This window comes from Sturnira hondurensis, unplaced genomic scaffold, assembly GCF_014824575.4.
Source record: "Sturnira hondurensis isolate 20B ecotype Veracruz unplaced genomic scaffold, ASM1482457v3 Scaffold0009723, whole genome shotgun sequence".
Classification (NCBI taxonomy): Eukaryota; Metazoa; Chordata; class Mammalia; order Chiroptera; family Phyllostomidae; genus Sturnira; species Sturnira hondurensis.
This window is the reverse complement of record NW_028082354.1, coordinates 313165-337728: the sequence shown is the minus strand read 5'-3', so window position 1 is coordinate 337728 and position 24564 is coordinate 313165. Positions and strand designations below refer to the sequence as shown.

General features: G+C 37.1%; 1 protein-coding gene across 3 annotated transcripts in view; it reads right to left on the bottom strand.

Annotated features, from left to right (window-relative positions):
- CLCN5 (Cl-/H+ antiporter 5) overlaps nucleotides 1-24564 on the bottom strand; it is a 185753-nt gene that overhangs the window by 40256 nt on the left and 120933 nt on the right. For 2 of the 3 annotated variants that reach the window (XM_037057708.1, XM_037057709.1), the window contains one exon: nucleotides 18592-18738. In XM_037057708.1, coding sequence (XP_036913603.1) covers nucleotides 18592-18738 — 147 coding nt within the window. Of the gene's footprint in view, nucleotides 1-14142; nucleotides 14149-18591; nucleotides 18739-24564 lie in introns of those variants that run through there. The other variant, XM_037057712.1, reaches the window with a different exon arrangement.

Here is a 24564-nt window from a genome sequence, read left to right as displayed (position 1 = left end):
AGACACAAGAGAGCACGTAACATGATTCCATTCATACAAGTTCAAAACCAGGTAAACCTAAATTACATTGTTTTTGTATAGGATACAAATGTAAGTGACTATATTACAAAGAGAAGCAAGGAAATGACAAAAGTAAAGACAGTGGCTACCCAGAGGAAGACAGGAATCTGGATGGAGTGGATGTGAGGTTGGAGCTTCTGGAATGCTTGTAATTTTTCTTGATCTGAGTAATAGTTACCTGAGTGTTGACATTATTATTTTCTTTAAACTGTGTGTGTGTGTGTGTGTGTGTGTTTTATGCCTTTCTAAGAAAACATCATAATTAGAGAAAATATTAAAAAACTGAACTGCACATGAACTGACTACACAAGGTCAGTTCTTTAAAAGCACCTAATGACTTTGAAAACCTAGGATATAGTTAACAAAAATGAGTTGTTTCTTACTATTAGTGCTCTAGCCAGAAAGCAACATCATATCTGATCTCATTAATCCAAACTGGATAAAAGTAGCTTTTTCAGGCATAAAAACGAATTCATTAAAACAGTGGCATTGTTTTAAAGGCTTTCTCTTCCCTGGCCTTCTTCTGAAGGCTATTTTTAAGCAGGTCTTAATTAATTGTGCAGTAAGGCCAGTCCAATAATAAAGAAGAATCAAAGAAAGAATAAACAAAAGGTACTACATCAAGTTATAAAGCTTCTACATGGCTACATAAACCATCTTCAAAGTGAAAAGGGAACGAACCATATAGGAGAACCTGTTTGCCAATGATATACTGGACAACAGTTTGATCTCTAAAATATATAAAGAACTCATATGACTCAACACCAAGAAGACAAACAATCCAATTAAAAAATGGACAGAGGATCTGAATATAGACACTTCTCCAAGGACCACATACAAAGGGCCCATAGACATATGAAAAGATGGTCAACATCAGTAGCCATTAGAGAAATGCAAATGAAAATCACAAAGAGATATCACCTCACTCCTGTCACAGTGGCCATTATTAATAAATCAACAAACAAGCACTTGTGAGGATGTCAGAAAAGCAAACCCTAGTACATTGTTAGTGTCAGTATGGAATTCCCTCAAACTACAATGGAACTGCCTTCTAACCCAGCAATTCTGCTGCTGGGAATATACCCTAAGAATCCCAAATCACCAATTCAAAAGTACTTCTGCTCCCCTATGTTCATAGAAATGCTATTTGTAATAGCCAAGTGCTGGAAACAGCTTAAGTGTCCATCAGTAAATGAGTAGATCAAAGAACTGTGGCACATTTACACAATGGAATACTATGCAGCACAAAGAAAGAAAGAGGTCCCACCCTTCACAACAGCATGGATGGAATGGGAGAGCATTATGCTAAGTGAAATATGCCAGGTGGTGAAAGACAAATACCACATGATCTCACCTATAAGTGGAATTAATGAACAAAATAAACTAATGAAGAAAACAGAACCACAAGCATGGAAATATAGAGCAGACTGAAAGTTAACAGAGGGGTGGGAGAGGGGAAACAGTCGAAAGAAGGGGAAGGCACTAGTCAAGGAATATGTATGAAAGACCCAAGGGCATGGACAACAGTGTGGGAATTGACTATGTGAGGAGGAGGTCAGATGGGCAGAAGAGAGCAAAGGGGTAAAAATTGGAACAAATGTAATAGAAAAACAATGAAAATGATTTTAAAATATCTATCATAATGTTTAGAGTAGAAAAACTAAAATATTTTCAAATATATAATGATGATGATGATGACAATGATATTACCAATATTTTAGGTTTCATCAATGAGAGGGATTAAATTCTTGGCACTCTTTCACTAAGGTATCTATTATACCTGACTTGATGATAAACAGCTTTACCTGTGGGTCAGTCCACATCCAGTTGTTTTTTTTTGTTTGTTTGTTTGTTTGTTTTAGAATTTTCCTATTTAGAAAGAAGGGTAAATTCGTAAGACTTACTTGTTAAGAATGGTAGCAGAAATTACCTATCCATTCAGAGCCAAGAGCTAACTACTACAGTACAAAGGAAGTAATGTAATACAAAAACCTTTTCAAAAAATGGTGTATTAAGAGTTAAGTTTCTGGTATGTAAATACCCTGCCAAGGAAGGTAGAGGAAAATCAAACAACAACCCTAAATGTCAGATTTGAGTACTCAGGTTAAGTCTAGATTTTTGTCTCTATACAAAAAAGAAAGAAAGAAAAAGAAAAGAAGTAAAATTTAACTCAAGTTTTGAAGGCATAGAATATCCTAAGTAATATATAAAATAATTCAATAATTCACTTTTCTAACAGAAAAGTGATTCAAATGTAATTAGAGCTCAAGCTGACTGATAGAAGAAAAACCCTCAAAAGACTAATTTGAATTACTTGAGTCCTTGAGTGGGGGTGGTGGTACAGAACTACAGAAAACTAGTCAGGGAAAAAAAGGAAATATTGAAACAGCTTTCCCAGTAGGGTAGTCTTAGGTCTAAAAACTTAACAACAGGTCTTTAGAAACATACTGCTTGAATAAGTAGGCATATAAATAGATGCATTTAGCTCCTTTTTCCCTTATGGAAACTACTTTCTATTTTTTTCTAAAAATCGCATAACGCTTAAAAGTAGAAAACCCCTTATAATACAAAAAAAGAAATTGCTATTTGAGAATAGTGTTTATTTTAATCCCTAACCAATATGCCATTAGAAATTTACCTGGGAACTGAACAGTAACTGATTAAATGAACTAGTTAAACAAAAACACCAGGGGAAAGAGGATAAAAAGAAACTTCATGCACCAACCCTGAAGCCCTCATTTAGTAATATCACAGCTGTGTGAGGGTCCACTTATTGGCAGCAGCCTAAAGAAGAAAATAAGTACTCAAAGAAATGGGACAGGGCTCTCGGTATATATCACAGGGCTTTAAACAGTCTTTTTCAAATGTATTTTAGTTTTTATAGGGATGTATTGTATTTTTGCAAGGCTGGAACCACATATACAAAAAAAATTCAGCACTTTACCTAGCACCCATTAGCAGATATTAAACCTGGGGTCATTTAAGTTTTATCTTCATTCTATAGCAAGTACTCAAGTACTAAACACTGTTGTATGCCATTTCTCACTTCCATACCCGCTCTCCTTCCTTTCTTTATTGGTTCATGCATTCTAAATCTCCCCACAAGTCATGAATCCTTTTATATTCCATTTACCTCTATATTTGAGATCTGAAGTCCCAATATTTAGTCAACATTGTTAGGACCTTTCTGTCTATCAGTGTGTGCCTCCATTTTGCTTATATTCTACTTCCCCACTTACCCAATCCAGTGGCAGAAAAGCAAATGCTGCTGGAGTAGCCTTCCTATCTGAGCTCTGGATAGTATCACAGGACCATGTCATGCTTTAGTGTACTACCTTAGTTTGGCTGTGGAACACTTATCCAGGGTAACTATTCCATTGGTACACATCTTTACAGCCATACTGGTTGTTAAATATTGAAATACCTCCACAGTTATAGATAAATAACCACTCTTTCCTAAGGACTCTCTTCCCCTCCAACTGTCCCCTGAAGGTTCCCATGATGCACTAGCTGGAACACCAGTAAGGTTCAGGACACTGACAGGTCTTACACCCAATCTGATTAGTCAGTGCCTGTGTTGTTTTGAGTTTCCCTCAAGCACTCATTCCATGTAGGGACTGACTGCTGTGGTTCTTGCTCACAGCAGGTTAAAACTTGAAGTTGTCTAAGAGTCAGGAAGGACAACACAGAAGAAAAGCTCTATCCCAACTCTGTTGAGAGCTAGACAATAAAAAGGGTGATGACAGATGTGCATAAGAGAACTACAACCAAATCTCTGATACATACTATTGAGATAAAATTTCAGAGTTTCATGAAGTATACAAGGATTGGGGAAAAGCTTTAGAGACAAGCATGAATCTACATTCTAATAACACCTGCTGGTTCCTTGTTTACCATTGGAATACAGCTCTGTTCCCATTGGCTTGTAGTCATTTGCTTGGTGTGTACCTGTTACGTCTCCTACTCCCAGTATCTGTTCTAATCTGAAAGTTCCCAACCAAATTAATCTTCATTACCAGTGGAACCAAGGTACTAACTGCCAAAATTACCACAATTAGGAAAACATGCATGAGGAATATGGCTTGGTATCTGCAAGCTCCCACTGGACTAGAAGCCCACAAAAATCAATGGAAATCATAGAGGAAAAGGGGAGGGACTCACATGAATAAGTATAAAGGACACGTAGACAATAATTAAGGTGGGGAAGGAAGTGGGAGGGAGGTGAGGAGCACTGGGGGGGGCAGGGCAGGGAATATGAAACAGAAAGCTGTACTTGAATAAGAATTAAATTTTAAAAAAGGAAGGAAGGAAGGAAGGAAGAAAAGAAAAGAAAAGAAAAGAAAAGAAAAGAAAAGAAAGAAAGAAAGAAAGAAAGAAAGAAAGAAAGAAAGAAAGAAAGAAAGAAAGAAGGAGCTCCTACCCTTTGTGATAGCATGGATGGAACTGGAGAGCACTATGCTGAGTGAAATAAGCCAAGTGATGAAAGACAAATACCATATGATCTCTCCTTTAACAGGAACCTAATCAAAAAAACAAACAAGCAAGCAAAGTATAGCCAAAGACATTGAAATTGAGAACAGGCTAACAGTGATCAGAAGGGAGAGGGGAGGGGATAACGGGGTGAAAGGGTGAAGGGTTTTCAGGAACAACTATAAAGGACATATGGACAACAACAAGGGGGGTGGAAATGGGGAAGGGAGGCAGGGATGGCTGGGGAGGTGGGCATGGGTGGGGAGGAGGCAAAAAACTGTACTTGAACAACAATAAAAAATTTTAAAGTTCAAAAATAAAATCAATGGAGAACCAGAAGTAAAGGAACTACATTTGACAAAGCTGCTACACAGGTTGTCCATATAAAGAAAATAGCCCTCTGCTCAATTGCTTGGTCTTCCTTCCTTCCTTATCAAATTTACATGTTTATGGGACTAAAAAAAGAATTGGGGGATGTAACAATGGGTAGAGAGACACTGCCTTAAAATTCACATTACATTCTAGTGTTGGGAAATCCTTTGGTTAGCACGATCCTGTGTAACTACTTGTAATTATTGTTTTAGAAACAGCAATTCTCCAGTTCTCCCATACCAAGTCTGTGTTGGTTTCTTTCTATTAATCCTCGCTGAAAAAAAAAAGTTGACAAGAGATTAAGCATATGCTTTAGTAGGGGAAAAACTTCAAGAGAGGAATTACTAATAAAGAGATTCTTATCAAATTCATGGGAATAGTGTGCTGTACCTATGCACACCAATATGTTTATGTTATTCATTGTAACACTGTTAGTAGAAGCAAAAATCTGAAAACAATGAGAGAGAACAGTGATAGGGGAATAATGCAAGGAAAGAACCAACTGATGGGTACTGAAATAGAAAAATCACACAAACATATTCTATGAAAAATCAAGTTACAAAATAATAAGTAGAATATGTTTTAAAAAATAAAGTAAGTATCTCTGTGTGAACTGGATAGAAAACATTGAAAAGGTCATATTGAATTATTTTGGGGGGTTATCTTGAAAGGGAAGTAAGAGGGGTTATGTTTTACATATATGTGTATTGTTTAAATCTTTATAATGAGGCATATTTGTTATATAAGTGGTTCTAAAAAGAAAAAATAATGATAACACAGAAGAGGAGAGATGAGACAATGCAAAGAACAGACTTCCATTCTGAGAGGAAGAGTACCAGGGAACTTAGAAATACAGTAGATGACAGTTTCTGGAAAACATCAAGAGGAAAGCACTAAGAGAAAGATGGCTTATTAAGTTTTCCAATGAAAGGCAATGGGAAGAAACTCTTCCTGATCAGACCTATTGTCCAGAAGTGAGAAGATACAAATTCTAACTGTCGTTGCACAACTCACTATATGTGTCACCTTAGGCAACTGCCTTAATTTCTTCGGGTTTCAAATTCCTCATCTGTAACAGGAGAGGGTATCAGCATGTATGATTTTTAAGGTCCCTTCCAACTCCCATACTCTATCATTTTTTGCAATGATTTTTTTTGTCACTCATACATTGTGGTGAATGACTTTTGAGAAGACCTTAGCTTTGAGGAATTCCAAGTGGTATTTTGATTGCATAGTTATCTGAAACACTTTCTTGGCAAGATAATAAAATGGCACTCCTAGTCTTTGAAAAACAAAAGTAAGACACAGCTCATCAATGAAGTACAGGACAACCTGGGACACAATGCTCCTGGCCTATTGTTAACGAGAACTATACCAATATAGATACAGTATCTTTGGAGTACCTGCTACCCACATACCCCAGAAACATCCAGCACACACTCCTAAAATATTACAACAACCCTTCCTCTAGCCCATGCCATAAATTGGAACAAGGTGAATTTTAAAATAATCTACTCAGGATTTACAATACTGCCAAAGGGCCTCTGATATATATATTTTCTTTCTTTCAAGAAGAGACCAAGCTGCAGGATATTCTGCATGGAGTAAAAGGAATAAATCACTGGTATGGAAAAGTTCCTATGATTTAAAAAAAGAGACCAAAGTGGTTTCCCTATTTGAAACAGAAATGGAGATCTTCCAGATTCAGGTCTGGCAAATAAAGATCTTAAAAGTTTTTACTCCCATCATTACAACAAACTGAACTGGACAAACTGAAAAATCTACAACTTTTCTTGGGCCCACCAGAGAGTTGAGGTTGCAGGGGAAACTGCAGCAGCCCAATCTGAAGAGACAGGCTTATCCCAAAGAGGCACAACTGAGATCTGCTTACCTAGAGTAGAAAATGCTAGAACCATAATCTCATAGGGACACTTAAATGGCAACTTTGAGGAATTGCTGAAGGCTGAGTGCAGACTTGCATGGAAGTTAGAAACTCTTTTGGTTTACACTTTTGTGGGCTCTACCTCCAGGTACTGCACCAAGTTCTCAGTGAAGGTTCAAGAAAGAACTGGCTCTGAAATATCCCAGAGCTCCCTGTGCTCCAGGGGAAAAATTCTTTGGCTGAGCCTTATCCCATTTGGGGGAAGGGCATTCCTCCTACTCCAGCATCCTCTATTCCCAGCCTTCTTATCTCACCCAAGAGGAAAAAAACTGAGTCACCAAGGTCCTGGGCTTCCAAGAAATATGTTGAGAAAGCTGAGGTCAGGTACAGGAGTAGAAGGTAGGAAGAACAAAAACATAAACCACTGGACTAAAACTTGTGACAGTCATAGCCACAAGACACAGGCCCAACAGACACTGAAATGTAATCAGAAGATTATAAAATCACCTGCTTTCCCATACCTTACCACCACATCAATAGAGCTCTAATATAATAGTGAATTTGAACTGAAAAAGCTGCAAGACACAGACTCTTTTTTTATTGTTCAACTATAGTTGTCCCCATTTTTCCCTCATTACCCTCTCCTGCCCTACCCACCCCCACCTTTTATATTCAATCCTCCCTGCCCTCGTTGTCCTTGTCCATGGGTCCTCTATACATATTCCTTGACTTGGTCCTTCACCTTCTTTCCCCCACTATCCTCCTTCCCCCTCCCCACTGATCACTGCTGGTTTGTTCTTTATTTCCATGTTTCTGGTTCTATTTTGCTTGCTTGTTTCTTTTGTTGATTATGTTCCACTTAGAGGTTAGATCATATGGTATTTGTCTTTTACCGTCTGGCTTGCTTCACTTAGTATAATGCCCTCCAGTTCCATCCATGCTGTCACAAAAGTGTAGGAGTTCCTTCTTTCTTTGTGTTGCATAGTATTCCATTGTGTAAATGTGCCACAGTTTTTTGATCCGCTCATTTACTGATGGACACTTAGGCTGTTTCCAGCACTTGGCTATTGTAAATTGCTCATGGGTTTTTGGGGTGCATGGGTTTTTTTTGAATTTGGTGATTTGGGATTCTTAGGGTATAATCACAGCAGTAGAATTGCTGGGTCAAAAGGCAGTTGCATTTTTAGTTTTTTTGAGGAATATTCCACACTATTTTCCATGGTGGCTACACCAGTCTGCATTCCCATGGGAAAAGGCCTTAAACAGACACTTCTCCAAAGAGTACATACAGAGGGCCCAGAGACATATGAAAGGATTACTCAGCATTACTAGCCATCAGAGAGATGCAAATAAAAACCACAATGAGATACCACTTCACACTGGTCAGAATGGCCATCATAAGCAAATCAACAAACAACAAGAGCTGGCAAAGTTATGGAGAAAAGACACAGAATCTTTATCAAGGAGCTGTACTGCAGGAAACTCAAAATCAAATCAGGAGAGAAAAATACTGACAATACAGGAATTTAACCCTCTGGCACTGACAGTTACACCAAACATTAAACACAGCCCAACTCCTAGCCAGTTTACCATAAATCCTAATACAATAGAACTAAACTAAAAGTCAATAATGGAAAAATAGATGGAAAATCCCCCAAATGCCTGGAAATTAAACAACACACTTCCAAACAACCCATGGGTCAAAGAAATCACAAGACAAAATTTAAAATATTTTGAAATAAATGAAAATGAAAATACAACATGTCAAAATCTGTGGAATGCAGCAAAAGCAGTACTTACAAACTTATAGCATTAAATACAAATATTAGAAAAGAAGAAAATCTAAAATCAAAACATCTGAACTTTCAGCAAAGAAGATATATACTTGACAAATATCAAATAAAAAGATGTTCAACATCATTAGAGAAATGCAAATCAAAATGAAGAACTACCACTGCATACCTATTAGAATTGCTGAAATACGCCCTGGCTGGCATAGCTCAGTGGATTGAGCACGGGCCTGTGAAGCAAAGGATCGCGGTTTGATTCCCAGTCAAGGTACATGCCTGGGTTGCAGGCCAGTTCCCAGTGGGAGACACATGAGAGGCAACCACACATTGATATTTCTCTCCCTCTCTCCTTCCCTTCCCCTCTCTCTGAAAATAAATAAATAAAATATTTAAAAAAAGAATTGCTGAAATATGAAATACTGACAATACCAATTGCTCACAAGGATGTAGCTTAACAGGAACTCTGATTCATTGCTGGTAGGAATATAAAATCCCTTTTGGAAGACAGTTTATCAATTCCTTTTTTTAAAGGTTTTATTCATTTATTGCCAGAGAGAGGATAATGGGGGGAGAAGGAGAGAAACATCAATGTGTGGTTGTCTCTTGCACACCCCCAACTGGGGACAATGCAGATATGTGCCCTGACTGGGAATCGAACCAGTGACCCCTTGTTTTGCAGGCCGGCACTCAATCCACTGAGCCACACCAGCCAGGGCCAGTTTAGTAATTTCCTACAAAACTATTCATAGTCTTACCATATAATCCTAAAGTCACATACCTATATATTTATCCAAGTGATCTGAAAATATACCTACATGGAAAACCACACACAGATGTTAATAGCAGCTTTAGTCATAACTGCCAAAAGTTGGAAGAAATGAAGATGTCTGTCAGTAGGTAGGTGAATAAATAGATAAAGAGTGAATACATAGAATAAATATATAAAAATCCAGATAACAAAATACTATTCAGTAATAAAAAGAAATAAGTTACTTATCCACACAAAGACAGGGAAGAACCTTAAGTGCATATTGCTATGTGAAAGAAGTCATCCTGAAAAGTCTACATACTGTATTATTCTATTTATGTGACATTCTGGAAAAGGCAAATTTATGGAGATGAAAAATAGATCAGTGGTTTCCAGGGGCTCAGAAGGTAGGTGATTGAATAGGTAAAACACAGAGAATTTTTAGCATAAATAATTTTTCATGATACTGTAATAATGGGTACGTGTCACTACCCATTTGTCAAAATACATAGAATTTCATAGCACGAAGGGTGAACCTTAATGTATGCAATTTTTTAAAGTCCCAGGATATGGGACTTTAAAAAATGCAGAATGTGATAAAAGAATCTAACTATATTACAAATTTGTGAAACAGCATCACTAAAGGAAGTAAAGGATAAAGGTACTGACCCAAGTAACTAGAAATTAGTGGAGTCTGTAAAACTCAAGAAAAAAGGATTTGTGTATAAATATTGTACTATACTTTACAGAGTATTTAACCATGGGTTAACAACTTGAAACCACAATATACTAGAAGTGAACAATTAACTAAAGGGTGGTAGATACTGGGAGCCAAGTTTCTCACTACCTGGAGTGGGAAGTTACAGACAAGCAGGAGGAGGAGGCTAGAATGATACATGTGGTAATGGACTAGAAATAGAGACATTAGCATGATCTCAGGATTAGCTTAATGTGGATACAGATGGCTACATGTAGATAATACATCTATTTATAGACATGTGTATATACATGAGTCAGTATACAGGCATATTTCCTTACTGAGAGGTTGAGAGGGCCTAGAAGCAATAACATCCCAGTAGACAAGAGCACAACTAGTGCTCAAATCTTGGTTTCTAATACCATTTTCCACTAAAAGAAATGAGGGCTCCTTGAGAAATGGGGTGATGTTAGGAGCAGGGAAGGAAATGTATAACATTGGCCTGGAAAGAAATGGCCAAAGCTGGAAAAATTTGAAGAAAATAAATAAAGTAGTAATAGATTATAACCTAAAATATGAAACAAATATAAGTGATTGAATAAATAAATGAGAAAAAGAGACAACTCCTCCCTGCAGAAATATTACAATTAATTTCTATAGATATTCCACTCTCAAAGAGGTGGAGCATAACTCCCTCGTTTGAAGTGTGGCCTGTATAGTAATTTCCTTCCAAAAAGTACTTTATGGAAAGAATGAAAAAATAGTAACTTTACAGTGGAAAAAACTGACAAACAGTACCTCAACTAGGTAATCAAGGTCAACAGCCTTGATATGATTCAGTAAGGGTGACACTTTACCTCTAGTCTTCCCGGAAACCCATAATCTCATTCTAGTCATGGGAAAAAACATCTGACAAATCCCAATTGAGAGATACTCTACAAAATCCCTGGCCAGTAATCCTCTAATTGTTGAATTCATCAAAAACAAAGAAAGTCTAGTATACCCGTCATAGCCAAGAGAAGTCTGAGGACACATGACTAAATCTCAGACAGGACTTTAGGTAAAAAAATAACTAAATCTGAATAGTGTCTGTACTTTAGTTAAGACAAAACATATAATAATATAAATATATATAACAAATAACAATATATAAATATGTTGTTCATATATATGAACAAATAAATGAGAGAGAGATTACAGGGCATAAATTCTAAAATCTGACCAGATATTTTCCCAGTAAGTAACCAAAAAGAAGCCTTTAAAGCTTGTAGAAATTACCACAGGCCTGATTTTAAGGGTTCAGCATTTTATAAAACTGGTATGTGGTTTATGGCCCACAAAGCTTCTGATATAGGGCACTTTTTTTCTCAAGATGAAGAATATAAAAAGTCATTCTGTAAATTATATTATTCATGACTTCTCCTTGTTTGGAGAATGAAAGATTCTTCTGAGGTGGGATTACATATTTTAATTTTTTGTTTCCATAGCTTTTGTAGTATATATATTATATATATTCAATAAAATATGATTGGTGTAATGGGGAAAAAGTGGCAGCTACAGTTGTTATTCTCCCAGGCTAGGTGTTTACAGAAGTTTGTGTATTACGAAGGTGACAGATTCTGAATTCCCTCTCCTTATTTTCCCTGCACCATCCACACAATTGCTTGAGTCAGACAGTTTGCAAGAGCCTAACTGGAGCCCAAGATGTTTTCCATTTCTCTCTGGAGACATATTATGATCTTTTTTTTTTTGAGAATGTAGCAGAACAGTCTATGGCCATACCACTCTGAATGCGCCTGATCTTGTCCAATAATGTGGCAAAACAAACACAACTGTTTCACAACTTACTTGGTGGATTTCATGTACCGGCATGATTTTCATTTTTAAAGACTGTTTTTCCTTCCCTGGGACATGGGAAGATTTTGTTGAGGCTCCCAGGAGTGGTCCAGGCATGTCGTCACATGCCCGGGGGCCATAACCTGCCCTCATACTCCTCCTGGGCTTTGAAGTCACTCATGACTCTCTTCTAGTTTATTTCCCATATCTAACTGATCCTATCAATCCCCCTCTGAAATTTCTCCAGAATGCAGTCCTTCTTCTCCATTCCTGTTGTCTTAAGTCAGGCCTTTTGACCTTTTGCCTAGACTTTTTAAAATAATGGTTTAACTGATCTTCCAGGCTCCAATCTACTCTTCCCCCAAATCCATCTTTCACACTGCTATAAATTCTCTAAACACTAATCCAATTATATTATTTTTCTGTTTTTAAATTGTTGATGACTCCTTGTTTTCAAGAAGGTCCAAAGGCACCCATAATCTGGACCCCACCTAGATTTCTAACTAGATCTCCCACCCTATCCCCTGCTCTCCTCCTTCCAACTCAAACTGCCATCATCCCTACCCCAGGAACCTCAGACTTCTGAATGCAGACTGTGTTTGTTGAGTAGAAAAGACTCTCTAATGCTGCTGTACCTCTACCTCTGTTGCTCTCTGCCAGAAATGTCTCCTCATTGAATAGTTAGAGAGTGGAAGCAAGGCACACTAAGTAGAAAGACAAGGAGGTGAGGAGCAGAAGGAACTCAAAGGGTATTACTAAAACAGCACAGTGCTGGGTTCATATCTGCATGCTCCATAAATATTAAATCAGTAAATGCATAAATCAATAAATAAATTGTTGACCATGAGGTGTAGGCTGCTGAGGCAGGCAAGTGAGAACCTATGGAATGTGAGAACAGCTCTGAATTGTTTCCTATTACTCAAACCCTTTTTCTATCTTCCCCTCTCTCCCCTTCTTTCAGGTTTCCATGTTTATGTTCCTTCTAATTTACATACTACTATAACACTTCCTCAGATGTGTTTAACCATGTCATTCACAATTTATTTATTCATTCCTCACAAATCAATCCCTCTAGCCATCTGGAAAACACAACCTCCACTGCCTTTCAAGCTCCTTTCAACTAATCTTTTTAGTACATGCTATTGTGCCTGGTTCAAAATGTAGTATTTTATGCAGTTTTACTACCAAGTATCAAGTACTTTATGATCACTTTGTTGTTATTTTTATTAGGAAATCCCATGTGTAAACATTAAATAAAGTAAGAACAATTTAAAAGAAAAGCAAGAAAGTTATATCACTATACATTGTAGTGACTAGACTGATTTTTGAGCCTCATGCAAACCAGCATCATTGTTTTATGGTCAGAACTCGTAAACCACAAGCAGTCATTCTCCTTTAAAGGCTACTGAAAAGAAGTAAAGGACTCTACAGTCACAAGCAATGCCAAAATCTTGGCTGACTCACTTTCCTAGTATTGTAAATGTGAGCAAAGGATACTTGCTTTCCCCAATCACCTACTGAGAGAAACATGAACACACACAAAAAATACTTGATCCAAATGCTATATGAAATCATTTTGTATTACAAGCAGTGATGATAGCTAAGCTACACCACTCCAGTTTAGCCAGAAGTCTTAAGGAGAGGTAGCCAGTTTAAGCTTATGGAAACCCTAACTGACCACTTCACTATTGCCAGTAATTATTATAATTGAGTCACTATGATTGTAACTACACCTAAGTGGAAGTGACACACAAACACATGTCCCTTTTACAGAAGTAGGCAAATATGAAAAATCACTAAATACTAAACCATGATGATCTTTGTTTTCACTGTTCAATGACAGTTGTCTTCGTTTTCACCCCACCATGCACCCACACACACCCCACCCATCCCCACCTCAATGAAAGAATCTTTCTTTTATGAACTTCAAATTCAAGCACTCTCTTCTGTCAGTTTCCTGAAATATCTTCTTTACTATGCAAATTTCTTATAATTCTTTTGAATGTAGAGGGGATTTTTTGCTTGATTTTTCCCATTTTTTATTTTTTTTGAATTTACTGGGGTGACATTGCTTAATAAAATTGTATAGGTTTCATGTGTATAACTCTATAACACATCATCTGTATCTTGTATTTTGTGTGTTCACCACCCAAAGTCAAGTCTCCTTCCATCACAACATTTATCTCCCCCTTTAACCCTCTTCTACCTCCCCCATCCCACTTTCCCTCTGGTAATCACCATACCATTGTCTGTGTCTATGAGTGTGTTTGTTTGTTCTGCTCAATACCTTCTATTTTTCACCCAGCCCCCCAATCCCTCTCCCCGCTGACAGCTGTCAGTCTATTCTCTGTATCTACGAGTTTGTTCCTATTGTTAGTTTATTTTGTTCATTAAATTCTACATAAGTAAAATCATATGGTGTTTATCTTTCTCTAACTGGCCTGCAGTTTTCATACTGGTATGTTCACCCCAAGTTACTCACCTCCTGGGTGAGAACTTCCCTGACCTTTCTAACTAGTATTATTCTCCAGTTATTTTCTATTATAATCCTTTTTATTTCCATGCTAGTACTAATTACAATGGGTAATTAACTAGGTATCCATTTGTTCACTCATTTACTCAACTAGATCTAAATACCAGGTCATCTTGGATCTTATCAAAATTAATCCCACCAATGTATCCCCAGTGCCTACAATAGTGCCTGGTTCACACAGGTGCTCAAAAAAGTATTTATTGAATGACTGGGTGAAGGAGTCTGTCCTCACAGTTAATCCAAACTTCTTAGCATGGCATTCAAGTCCCCAACTTACTTATCTGGGCTTATATTCTACCTTTTTTATATCTCTGTATTTATGGCTGTTGGTATCTCAGGAAAATCTTGCTTTCTGCCTGGCATTCTCTTATTCCTACCAAATAACTAATCTGTCAAGGCCCTTTTCAAACACATAAAATCTTTTCCAGTCCTCCACAAAAAGGAGGGCAGATAAAGATACACACAGAATGCTTCTTCTACTAAGTACTTATAAGAGCTATAACACGTATGTTATAACAGAAATTAAAAATAATAATAGTAACAACTTTTTATTGAACATTAACCCAATGCTGTGCACAGTTATAGGCACTTTATATCCTGAAAACAACTCTAAGAGGTAGGAACTATCATAAGTCCTTAGGTATCTGTCTAGCTAGCTGGAATCAAAGCAGGCATGTTGCCTTAAAACCTTCCTAACTCCTAGAATCTCACAAAGTATCTACAATGCCTTATGTGTATAACACAGATTTGCTAAATAATAAATTCTGACAGTAGTTTCTGGTCCTCTGACTTTACTTTCAGAATGACAATCTGAATCAGTTAAAAAAACAGACAGTAGTTGTAAGTAATCATACAAATGTAACCTTAAAACAATGCAGTCCTTTCTAATTACAAGAAGAAACTCAGAAATGACAAAAGAAAAGGGTAATATACTTAGCTATATAGAATTTTAAAATATTTATAGATTTTGTGTTCATTGTAAGTAGATTATTTTTAACATTTTTTATTTTTCAATTATGATTGACATATAACATTATATTAGTTTTAGATGTATAACCCAGTGGTTGGACATTATACAACTTACAAAGTGATCACCCTGATATATCTAGTACCCCTCTGACACCATACATAGTTATTACAGTATTACTAACTATATTCCCTATGCTATACTTTACATCACTGTGACTATTCTGTAACTAACAAATTGTACTTCTTTTTTTAAAGATTTTGTTTATTTTTAGAGAGGGGAGGGGAAGAGAGAAAAAGAGGAATAGAAACACCATTGTGAGAGAGAAACAGCAACCTATCCCTCGCACAAACCCTGACCAGGGACCAAACCCGCAACCCAGGCCTGTACTCTGAGCAGAAATTGAACTGGTGACCTCTCCTTGTGAATGCCCAACCAAGCCACACCAGTAAGGGCTCAATTTGTACTTCTTAATCCCTTCACCTTTTTCACCTATCCCCCTCCAGTGCCCCTCCCATCTGGCAACCATCAAAATTATCTCTGTATCTATAAGTCTGTTTCTGTTTTGTTTGTTTATATTGTTCTTTAGATTCCACATACAAGTGAAACCATATGGTATTTGTCTTTCTCTGATGACTTATTTCACTTAGCATAATACCCTCTAGGTCCATCCACGCTTTTACAAATAATAATATTTCATTCTTTTTAAAAAAGATTGTATTCATTTTATTTTTAGACAGGGGGAAATGGAGGGAGAAAGAGAGGGAGAGAAACATCAAAATGTGGTTACAACTCATGTGCCCCCATATTGGGGACCTGGCCTGCAACCCAGGCAATGTGCTCTGACTGGAAATTGAACTGGCAACCCTTTAGTTCACAGGCTGGTGCTCAGTCCATTGAGCTGCACCAGCCAGGGCAAATTTCATTCTTTTTTATGGCTGAGTAGTACTCCATTGTGTAAATGTACCAAGCTTTTGTTATCTACTTGTACATCTATGGTCACTGGGATTGTTCCCATATCTCAGCTATTGTAAATAATGCTGCAATAAACATAGCACTGCATATATTCTTTTGAATTAATATTTTGAGTTTCTTTGGATAAATCCCTAGAAGTGGACTTCCTGGGTCATAAGGCAGATACATTTTTAATTTTTTAAGGAACCTCCATACTGCTTACCATAGTGGCTGTATCAATCTGCATTCCTACCAATAGCGCCCAAGGGTTCCCTTTTCTCCATATCCTTGCCAACACTTGTCATTTGTGGATCTACTGATGATAGCCATTCCGACAGGTATGATGCAATACCTCATTGTGGTTTTAATTTGCATCTCTCTGATAATTAGTGATGTTGAGCATCTTTTCATATGTCTATTGGCCACCTGTATGACCTCTTTGGAGAAGTGTCTATTCAGGCCTTCTGCCTTTTTTTAAATAAGGGTTGTTTGTTTTTTGGTGTTGAGTAATATGAGTTCTTTATAAATTTTGGATATTAACCCCTTAACAGATGCATTATTGGTAAATATGTTGTTCTAGTAGGTTGTCTCTTCATTTTTTAATGTTTTTCTTTACTGTACAAAAACTTTTTAGTTTGATATAATCCCATTTATTCATTTTTTGTTTCCCTCAAATGAGTATTTTAAGATTAAAAACCGAAGTTAGCCCTGGCTACTGTGGCTTAGTGTATTGAGTGTTGGCCTGTGAACTGAAGTGTCGTTGGTTTGATTCCTGGCCAGGTCACATGCCTGGGTTTCGGGTCAGGTCCCCAGTAGGGGGCATGCAAGAGTCAATCTCTTACACATCAGTGTTTCTCTCCTCTTTTTCTCTCCCTTCCTCCACTCTGTGAAAATAAATAAATAAAACCTTTTTTAAACAAAGTTAACAAAAGCAAGCCAGAAGTGGAAAAAGATCTATCTAACCTACATTAGACAAAATATTAATAGTATCATATGAATAGGAAATATTAGTAAACATGAAAATATGCTCAACCTCATAAATTTAAAAAGGCAAAATGTAACTCAATAATGGGAATTTATTTATTTTACCTATTATAATATAAAGATTAAAAAAGAATTATGATATTCAGCATCAGTAAGGCTTTGAGGAAATAAACAGTCTTACACACTCATGGTACAGAAACACTTTCATATATATAAAAGATATTTTTGTACATGCACACACACACAAACACAAGGTTGTTCATTGTGGCACTGTTTGTAATAGCAAAAGATTGGAAACAACTTAAATGTGCAACCATACAAGCTTGGTTAAATTAACTATGGTACAGCTATACTATGAAATTGTATGTAGCCATGGAAAAGAATGATGTTACTGGATAGTCAAACAATAGATGAGGGAAATTCTCATTTTATGAATGTATTCCAGATACTAATAAAAAACCTTACTATAAAAATACAGACAGGCCCTGGCTGGCGTAGCTCAGTGGATTGAGCACGGGCCTGCGAACCAGAGGATCGTGGTTCAATTCCCAGTCAGGGCACATGCCTGGGTTGTGGGCCAATTCCCCACAGGGGATGCAGTTCCCATCAGGGGGCATGCGAGAGGCAACCATACACTGATGTTTCTCTCCCTCTCTCCTTTCCTTCCCCTCTAAAGATAAATAAATAAAATCTTAAAAAAAATACAGATGGGATTTGAACAGACATTTAATCAAAGGGGATATAAGGTTGGCAAATAAGCATATAAAATGATGGCCAATATCATAAGCCATTAGGGAAATTAAATTAAAAACATTATGAGATAACACTACATATGTTATTATATACATAGCTAGTTTGGGTGCAAAATGGTACAGCCACTCTGGAAAATGGTTTGACAGTTTCTTATAAAGTTCAACATACAATTTACCACATGCCTCAGTGACCCCATTCCATGCAATACTACTCATCCAGAAAAACGAATGAACAAATTGGATAAATTTCCAAGAAGTTAAGCTGAGTAAATAAAGTCAGTCTCAAAAGGTGACATGCTATGAGACTCCATTTTTACATGACATTCTTGACAATGAAAAACTATAGGGGCAGAGAATAGATCAGTGGATTGGAGGTAGGAAGGTCTGACTGCAAAGGGAGTGTTAAACTGTTCTGTGTCCTGGTAGTGGTTGTGGATACAATCTATGCATGGGTTAAAACTGACTATGCACCAGAAAATAAATTTTACTATATGTACATTAAAAAGAATCTTTAAAAAGATAAAGTGTCACCAGCAATAGTGATACCTTCTATTTCTCCATCTAATGGAGGAACATCATCTCTCAAGGAGAAATCCATAGCTGACTCTGGTATGTCCATCAAGTCTTCATCACTGGAGCTGCTCTGGAAGCTATTGAAACTCCCCTGCTGAAAGCCTCTATTATCCATGGCTCCTGTGCAGAAACAAAAACAGGAGGCTTATTATAATGACTTCCAAGCCCCTTACTATTTATTATTTTAAAAATTGTGGCAAATACACATAAAATTTACCATTTGACCCATTTTTAAACTAGACAATTCAGCAGTCTTAAGTACATTTACATGTTGTGCAATCATCATCACTAGACATTTCCAGAAATTTTTCATCATCCCAAACCAAAACTTTGTACCCAATAAATATAATTCCCTACCCTCTCCCCAGCCCTGTATAAACTCTATTCTCTTTCTGTCTCTATGATTGGCTGATTCTGGATATGTCATACAAATGTAATCACATAATATGTGGCCTTTTGTGTATGGCTTCTTACACTTCTCATTATATTTTCAAGGCTTATTCATGTTATAGCATGTATCAGTACCTCATTCCTTTTTTGGGCAGAATAATACCCATTGTATGACTATACCACATTTTGTTTATCCACTCATCAGCTGATTGACATGTGGGCAGTTTTTACCTTTTGGGTTGCCATTTATCCTTATGTATTTTTTCATACTCTTATTTTGATGACATAGAAATATAAACTACTTAGTATATCCAGTTACCCTCCAGATGCAATGTACCTCCACCTTTACCATGTAGCTGATAGCAGTTTTTTTGAGAATCATGCAAACTAACCAACCAAGCAAGAGGACATGTGTACAAAACTTGTAGTAGTTCACAGGTAATCAATTGAAGAAACATTATCTATGCTTCTGAGTCTGCCAGAGCCCCTCATACAATATAGGTACATAGAAATATTGGGTGAAAGAGGCATACTGTGCCATTCAATGTTGTTCTCTGCTCAAGAAATTAATATTAAAGATAAAACATTTTTACATCCCAAGTGTGAATCTTTAGATAGAAGTTTTACTCAAAAAATCTTAGTATATTGAATCAAAAACAGCATTATACCCAACTTTAAGTGATCTACAATTGCCCCCTTCAATTTTTTAAAATGAAATGTTGATTGAGAATCATAGCAAAGTTCTATTGCATTACGCAAATAATATTCCTTTTGAGGTATTCCAACACTTCCTTAAAAAGGAAGTATATTACTGTATATTATCAGAATCATGTGTGTTTAATTTGGTAAAAACTAAATAGAACAAATTAAGCAATAGGCATGAAAAATTGGAATCACAGCAGATAAATTAAATAGTTTAAACATATACCATAAAGAATAAACAACAAACATTTACCAGGTACTTACCAATTTTCAGGCTATGTGCTTAAAGTGAACCCTTTCACATAATTTTTCCAAAGATCTTATGCAATGGCATTATCACTCCTAGCAAAGGTAAGGAAACTGAAGCTCAAAGAGGCTAAGTAACTTGCCCAGTTGGTGTTTTGAAAAACTTAAACTCTAAATCATGTGTTCAATTTCACAATACCTCACTTGTAATAAAGAGACCAGCCTGACTGAAGTGTGAGTGACATCTATGAACCACATACCACGTACAAATCATTGTGGGATAATGAGACAGGTACAAAAAATGATGCTAGAGCCCTGGCTGGTGTAGCTCAGGGGATTGAGCACAGACCTGGGAACCAAAGGGCTGCTGGTTTAATTCCAAGTCAGGGCACATGCTTGGGTTGTAGGTCAGGTCCCTAGTAGGGGGTGTATGAGACGCAACCACCCATTGATGTTTCTCTCCCTCTCTTTTTCCCTCTCTTCTCCTCTAAAAAGTAAATAAAATCTTAGAAAAAAAAACAAAAATGATGCTAGAAAAGCCAGATGAGATGAAGATTGGGAGACCAAAGATTTGGGGGTTATCAACATCAAGGTGATGGTTGAAACTAAGAACAGATATTCCAAGGAAAACTTGTCATTTACTTATGGATAAGGATGAGTATAAATAAAAGAAGTGCTTTCCCAATATCCTTCCTTCAAATCCACAAATAACTTGAACTCTGTGCAGATGTGCAGATGTAAACTTACTGTTTAATAAGTTCCTCAGGAACATTACCATGCTAATGTGGTAACATATGGTCAGGTAAAGGTATTAATAATGTACAAAATTACTGACCATAAAACCATTCCCTAGGCTACAAAAACCCTAATAATGCTATGTGGATCAAATGAGTACTAGGACACTAAGAATCTGTGCCTTGTGGTCTTAGTGGAGCTCTTTCACTGCTTCTAATCCTTCATCCTTGCTGGACTCTTCCCCCTGCTTTATCCTGCTTCCTTTACTCCCCTTCTCCAAGTCCTCCAACAACAATGCACTTAAACAAATTCTCTGTCTCGGCTGCACTTCTAGGAATCCTGACCTACCACAGGATCCTTAGTAGTTTTTCCTATTACAAACAACACATAAAAAATCCTGAATCTCTGTCTCTCCTCCTTGTCATCCAGAAAGAAATGTGTTTACTCTCATTTTTAAAAAAGCCCCTCTATTTTGCTCTGGATTTGACTAAGATAGCAGTCTTTCCCTGTGTTACTCTGATTTATAGAAGCCCCACTCCTTAACCACAGGGAATATGCTCCAATACCCTCCAGCATATTCCTGAAACCACTGATAGTACCAAACCCTACATGTATGTTTTTTCTTGCACATACATACTTATAGTAAAGTTTAACTTATAAATTAAGCACAGTAAGAAATTAACAATAACTGATAATAAAGTTGACCAATTATAACAATATCCTGTAATAAAAGTTATGTGAATGTTCTCTCTCTCTCTCTCTCCCCCCAAATGTGTATCTGGCAACTGAAATGGCTATTAAGTGACTAACAGGTAGGTAGCAGATACAGCATGGATACATTAGACAAAAGGATGATTCACACTCAGGGTGGGATGGAGCAGGACAATATAATATTTTATCATGGTACTCAGAATGGTATGCAATTTAAAATTGATGTACTATTTATTTCTCTAATTTTCCATTTAATATTTCTGAACCATCGTTGACAATGGGTAGAAATGTAGAAAGTGAAATTGGATAAAGGCAAACTACTGTACTTAACTTTACCCTTTAAAGAAACCTACTATCTCTAGCTTTCATCTCTGTCTTGGGCTCTAGTCCTGAATTCCCAAGAACTCCACTTGACATTTCTGTTGCTACTTCAAACATAATAGCATAAAAATGGGGGTGTGGGGGGAACAAATAACATTAACTTAAGCACAAAAAATAAAATCCAAACAAAGCATGTTCCCTGCCCTCACCCTCCACATCAACTTTCCTTTTAAAATGCAGGTGGCATTAGAGTCAATATTTGCAGTTAAGTTTTTCTAATTCTGGGATTTACTACATTCAATAAACCTATAAAAAGCACTTAATGTCAAGAATAGGTATTCCAGATTCCTATAAATCTTAGCTGAAAATAAACGCCATTTTAGTTGATGAGAATAACTGGGTCTAACAGGGTAGTACACCTCAAGAGGTTTTCTTTTTGTTTAAATTTATTAAATGCCCATGAATTCCATATAGTGACTGGCACTGAAAGAAAGCAAGACAATTTGTAAAATGATGCAGAATTATTTCCCTTTCTCTCCACTGTTTACCTGTCTCATTTGGGAAATGATTTAAAATACACAGTTCTAGCAACTCTACATTAGCCAAACAAGTAATACAAAGAAAATGTATGGGGAGTCCAAAAATAATTTGTATTTGGCTGTGGGATATGTCCTGTAGTCATATTTTCAGATGGGTATAAGTATTGTTCAGGAAATTCTTCAAAACCAGATAATAACGGTTCAAGATGAAGATTCAGCAAAGGGGAAGCTGGAAAACTTACCAGTTTCCCCATAGAGACGTTTCAAACTCCTTCCTGTAACCCACTAACAGAGAACAATTCAGCTAAATTGAGTTGCCTCATTCCAAACATTTCCTGGAACAGCTATCTGGTTCACTAGGTTATAAAGTGCTTCTTTAATAAGTACATAGAAATAAAGGGTCAACAAAAGAAAATTAGAAGAAGGAAGTAAATAAAGTAAAACAGATGCTTATAAATTGGAGCACTTTAAACAGATGCTATTTATTTCATTTCAACAAATGAAATAAATACAATCAGTAAAACTCAAAGTAATAATTTGTCTGTGGATAATCCATTCTGGTACAGTCTTTGATTTTATTTTTCAGATATTAAGTAAGTTCAAGACAAAATGTTAAAGCAGCAGAAAAATGAGGAAATCATTTAAAGTTCTTTAAAGCTGAGATTTGAACCCTCATCTATTTGAACTCTAAGCTCAGTGGTCCTTCCATAACACTTTGGGGCTTTTGCTATGACATGATGTTCTAGGGAATGGCACATCTGGAAAATATCAAACCTGTAGATGACCAGAAGCCTGAGGTCAGCCAGATTTTATGGCAGGCCAAGAACAAAGTAAGGGAATTTTGATTTATTATCCCATCTGGTGGATTACAAATAGGGCTTATCATATAATGGAGGCCTAGGGAAGAAAACAATCAGGGAAAAATATTTTGGTGGATATTTGTGTTACACAGCTTAAATTTTCAGCTTAAAGGCACTTTCAGTGTCTTCTGTCACTTTCTTGCTTAAAATCATAAGTTGCTTCCCCAATGCTTATAGGGTCAAGTTTAAATTTCTTCTCATGGCATTCAGGACCCTATCAAATATAGACCCCATCTACCCAAATAGACGTATCTTCCACTACAAATGCGTTATACTCCAATAGGCATGTACTTTTATGCCTCCATGACTTTGATTAGGACAGATGCTCTATCTGGAATTTCATCCAACCCCCTATCCTTTTTTCAGACTGCTGAAATTCCATTCAGTTCATCTAGGACCAATTCAAACAGGCTTTTCTCTCAACATCCCTTGGTCCAGACACCTACAAGGTGGAGGCAAAAAAAGTGAAATTATTTTCTGGAGTGTGGGCCGCCTGTAGTATAGGCTTCTCCTGCTAAGTGAACATTTGACAAACCCATCTGTATCACTAACTGGTGCTGTTGTGAGAGGCCGCATTTGGCTCCAGTGAATTTTTTTTGAAGACTCTTTCATTGTGCTTGCCCATTTCATTATGGGTGATTTACAAGCACACCTGCCCACAGAGCGCTAAGTGTTCAGTGGTTTTTGACCAAAACTGGTCATGACCTCTGTGCCTCACCCTCCATCCCCTATTCATCCCAAGCAACTGTAAAAAAAATATTTTATTTATTTTTTAGAGAGGGGAAGGGAGGGAGAAAGAGAGGGCAAGAAGCATCAATGTGTGGTTGCCTCTCTCGTGCCCCCCACTGGGGACCTAACCCACAACCCAGGCATGTGCCCTGACTGGGAATCAAACTGGTGACTCTTTGATTCACAGGTCAGCACTCAACCACTGAGCCACACCAGCCAGGGAAAAATACAATTTTTTAAAGCCCTCAAGGTCATGGATTCTGGAGGGACACTGGAAAAAGAAAGACCTGAGGGAGGTGAGACAGCCATGCAAATATATACAAGATGGGTGTTCCAGGTGGAGGGACCTACAGTGCAAAGGCCCTGAGGCAGGAGTTTTCCTGAATGTTTTCAGATGAGCAAGGAGACCAATGCAGTTGGAGCAGAGACAGCCAAGATTAGAGCTCCGGAAAGTGAGGTCAGAAAATTAATGAGCATAGCTGGGGGACAGATACGGCCACAGTAACTTTTACTGAGAAGGAGAAGCCACTGCCTCTAATGCAAATTGCTCAAGGCAGAGGTCTGGACTAGCTCATCTCTGCATCCTCTTCAGCATCTAGCACAAAGATTTCACAAAGAAAATGTCAAGGTACAATTTTTTAAAAATAAAAGTATGTCAAAAGATGGCATTGTGAGGCCTGCAGGGTACAGAGTTGTAAAATGCCCATTTTAGT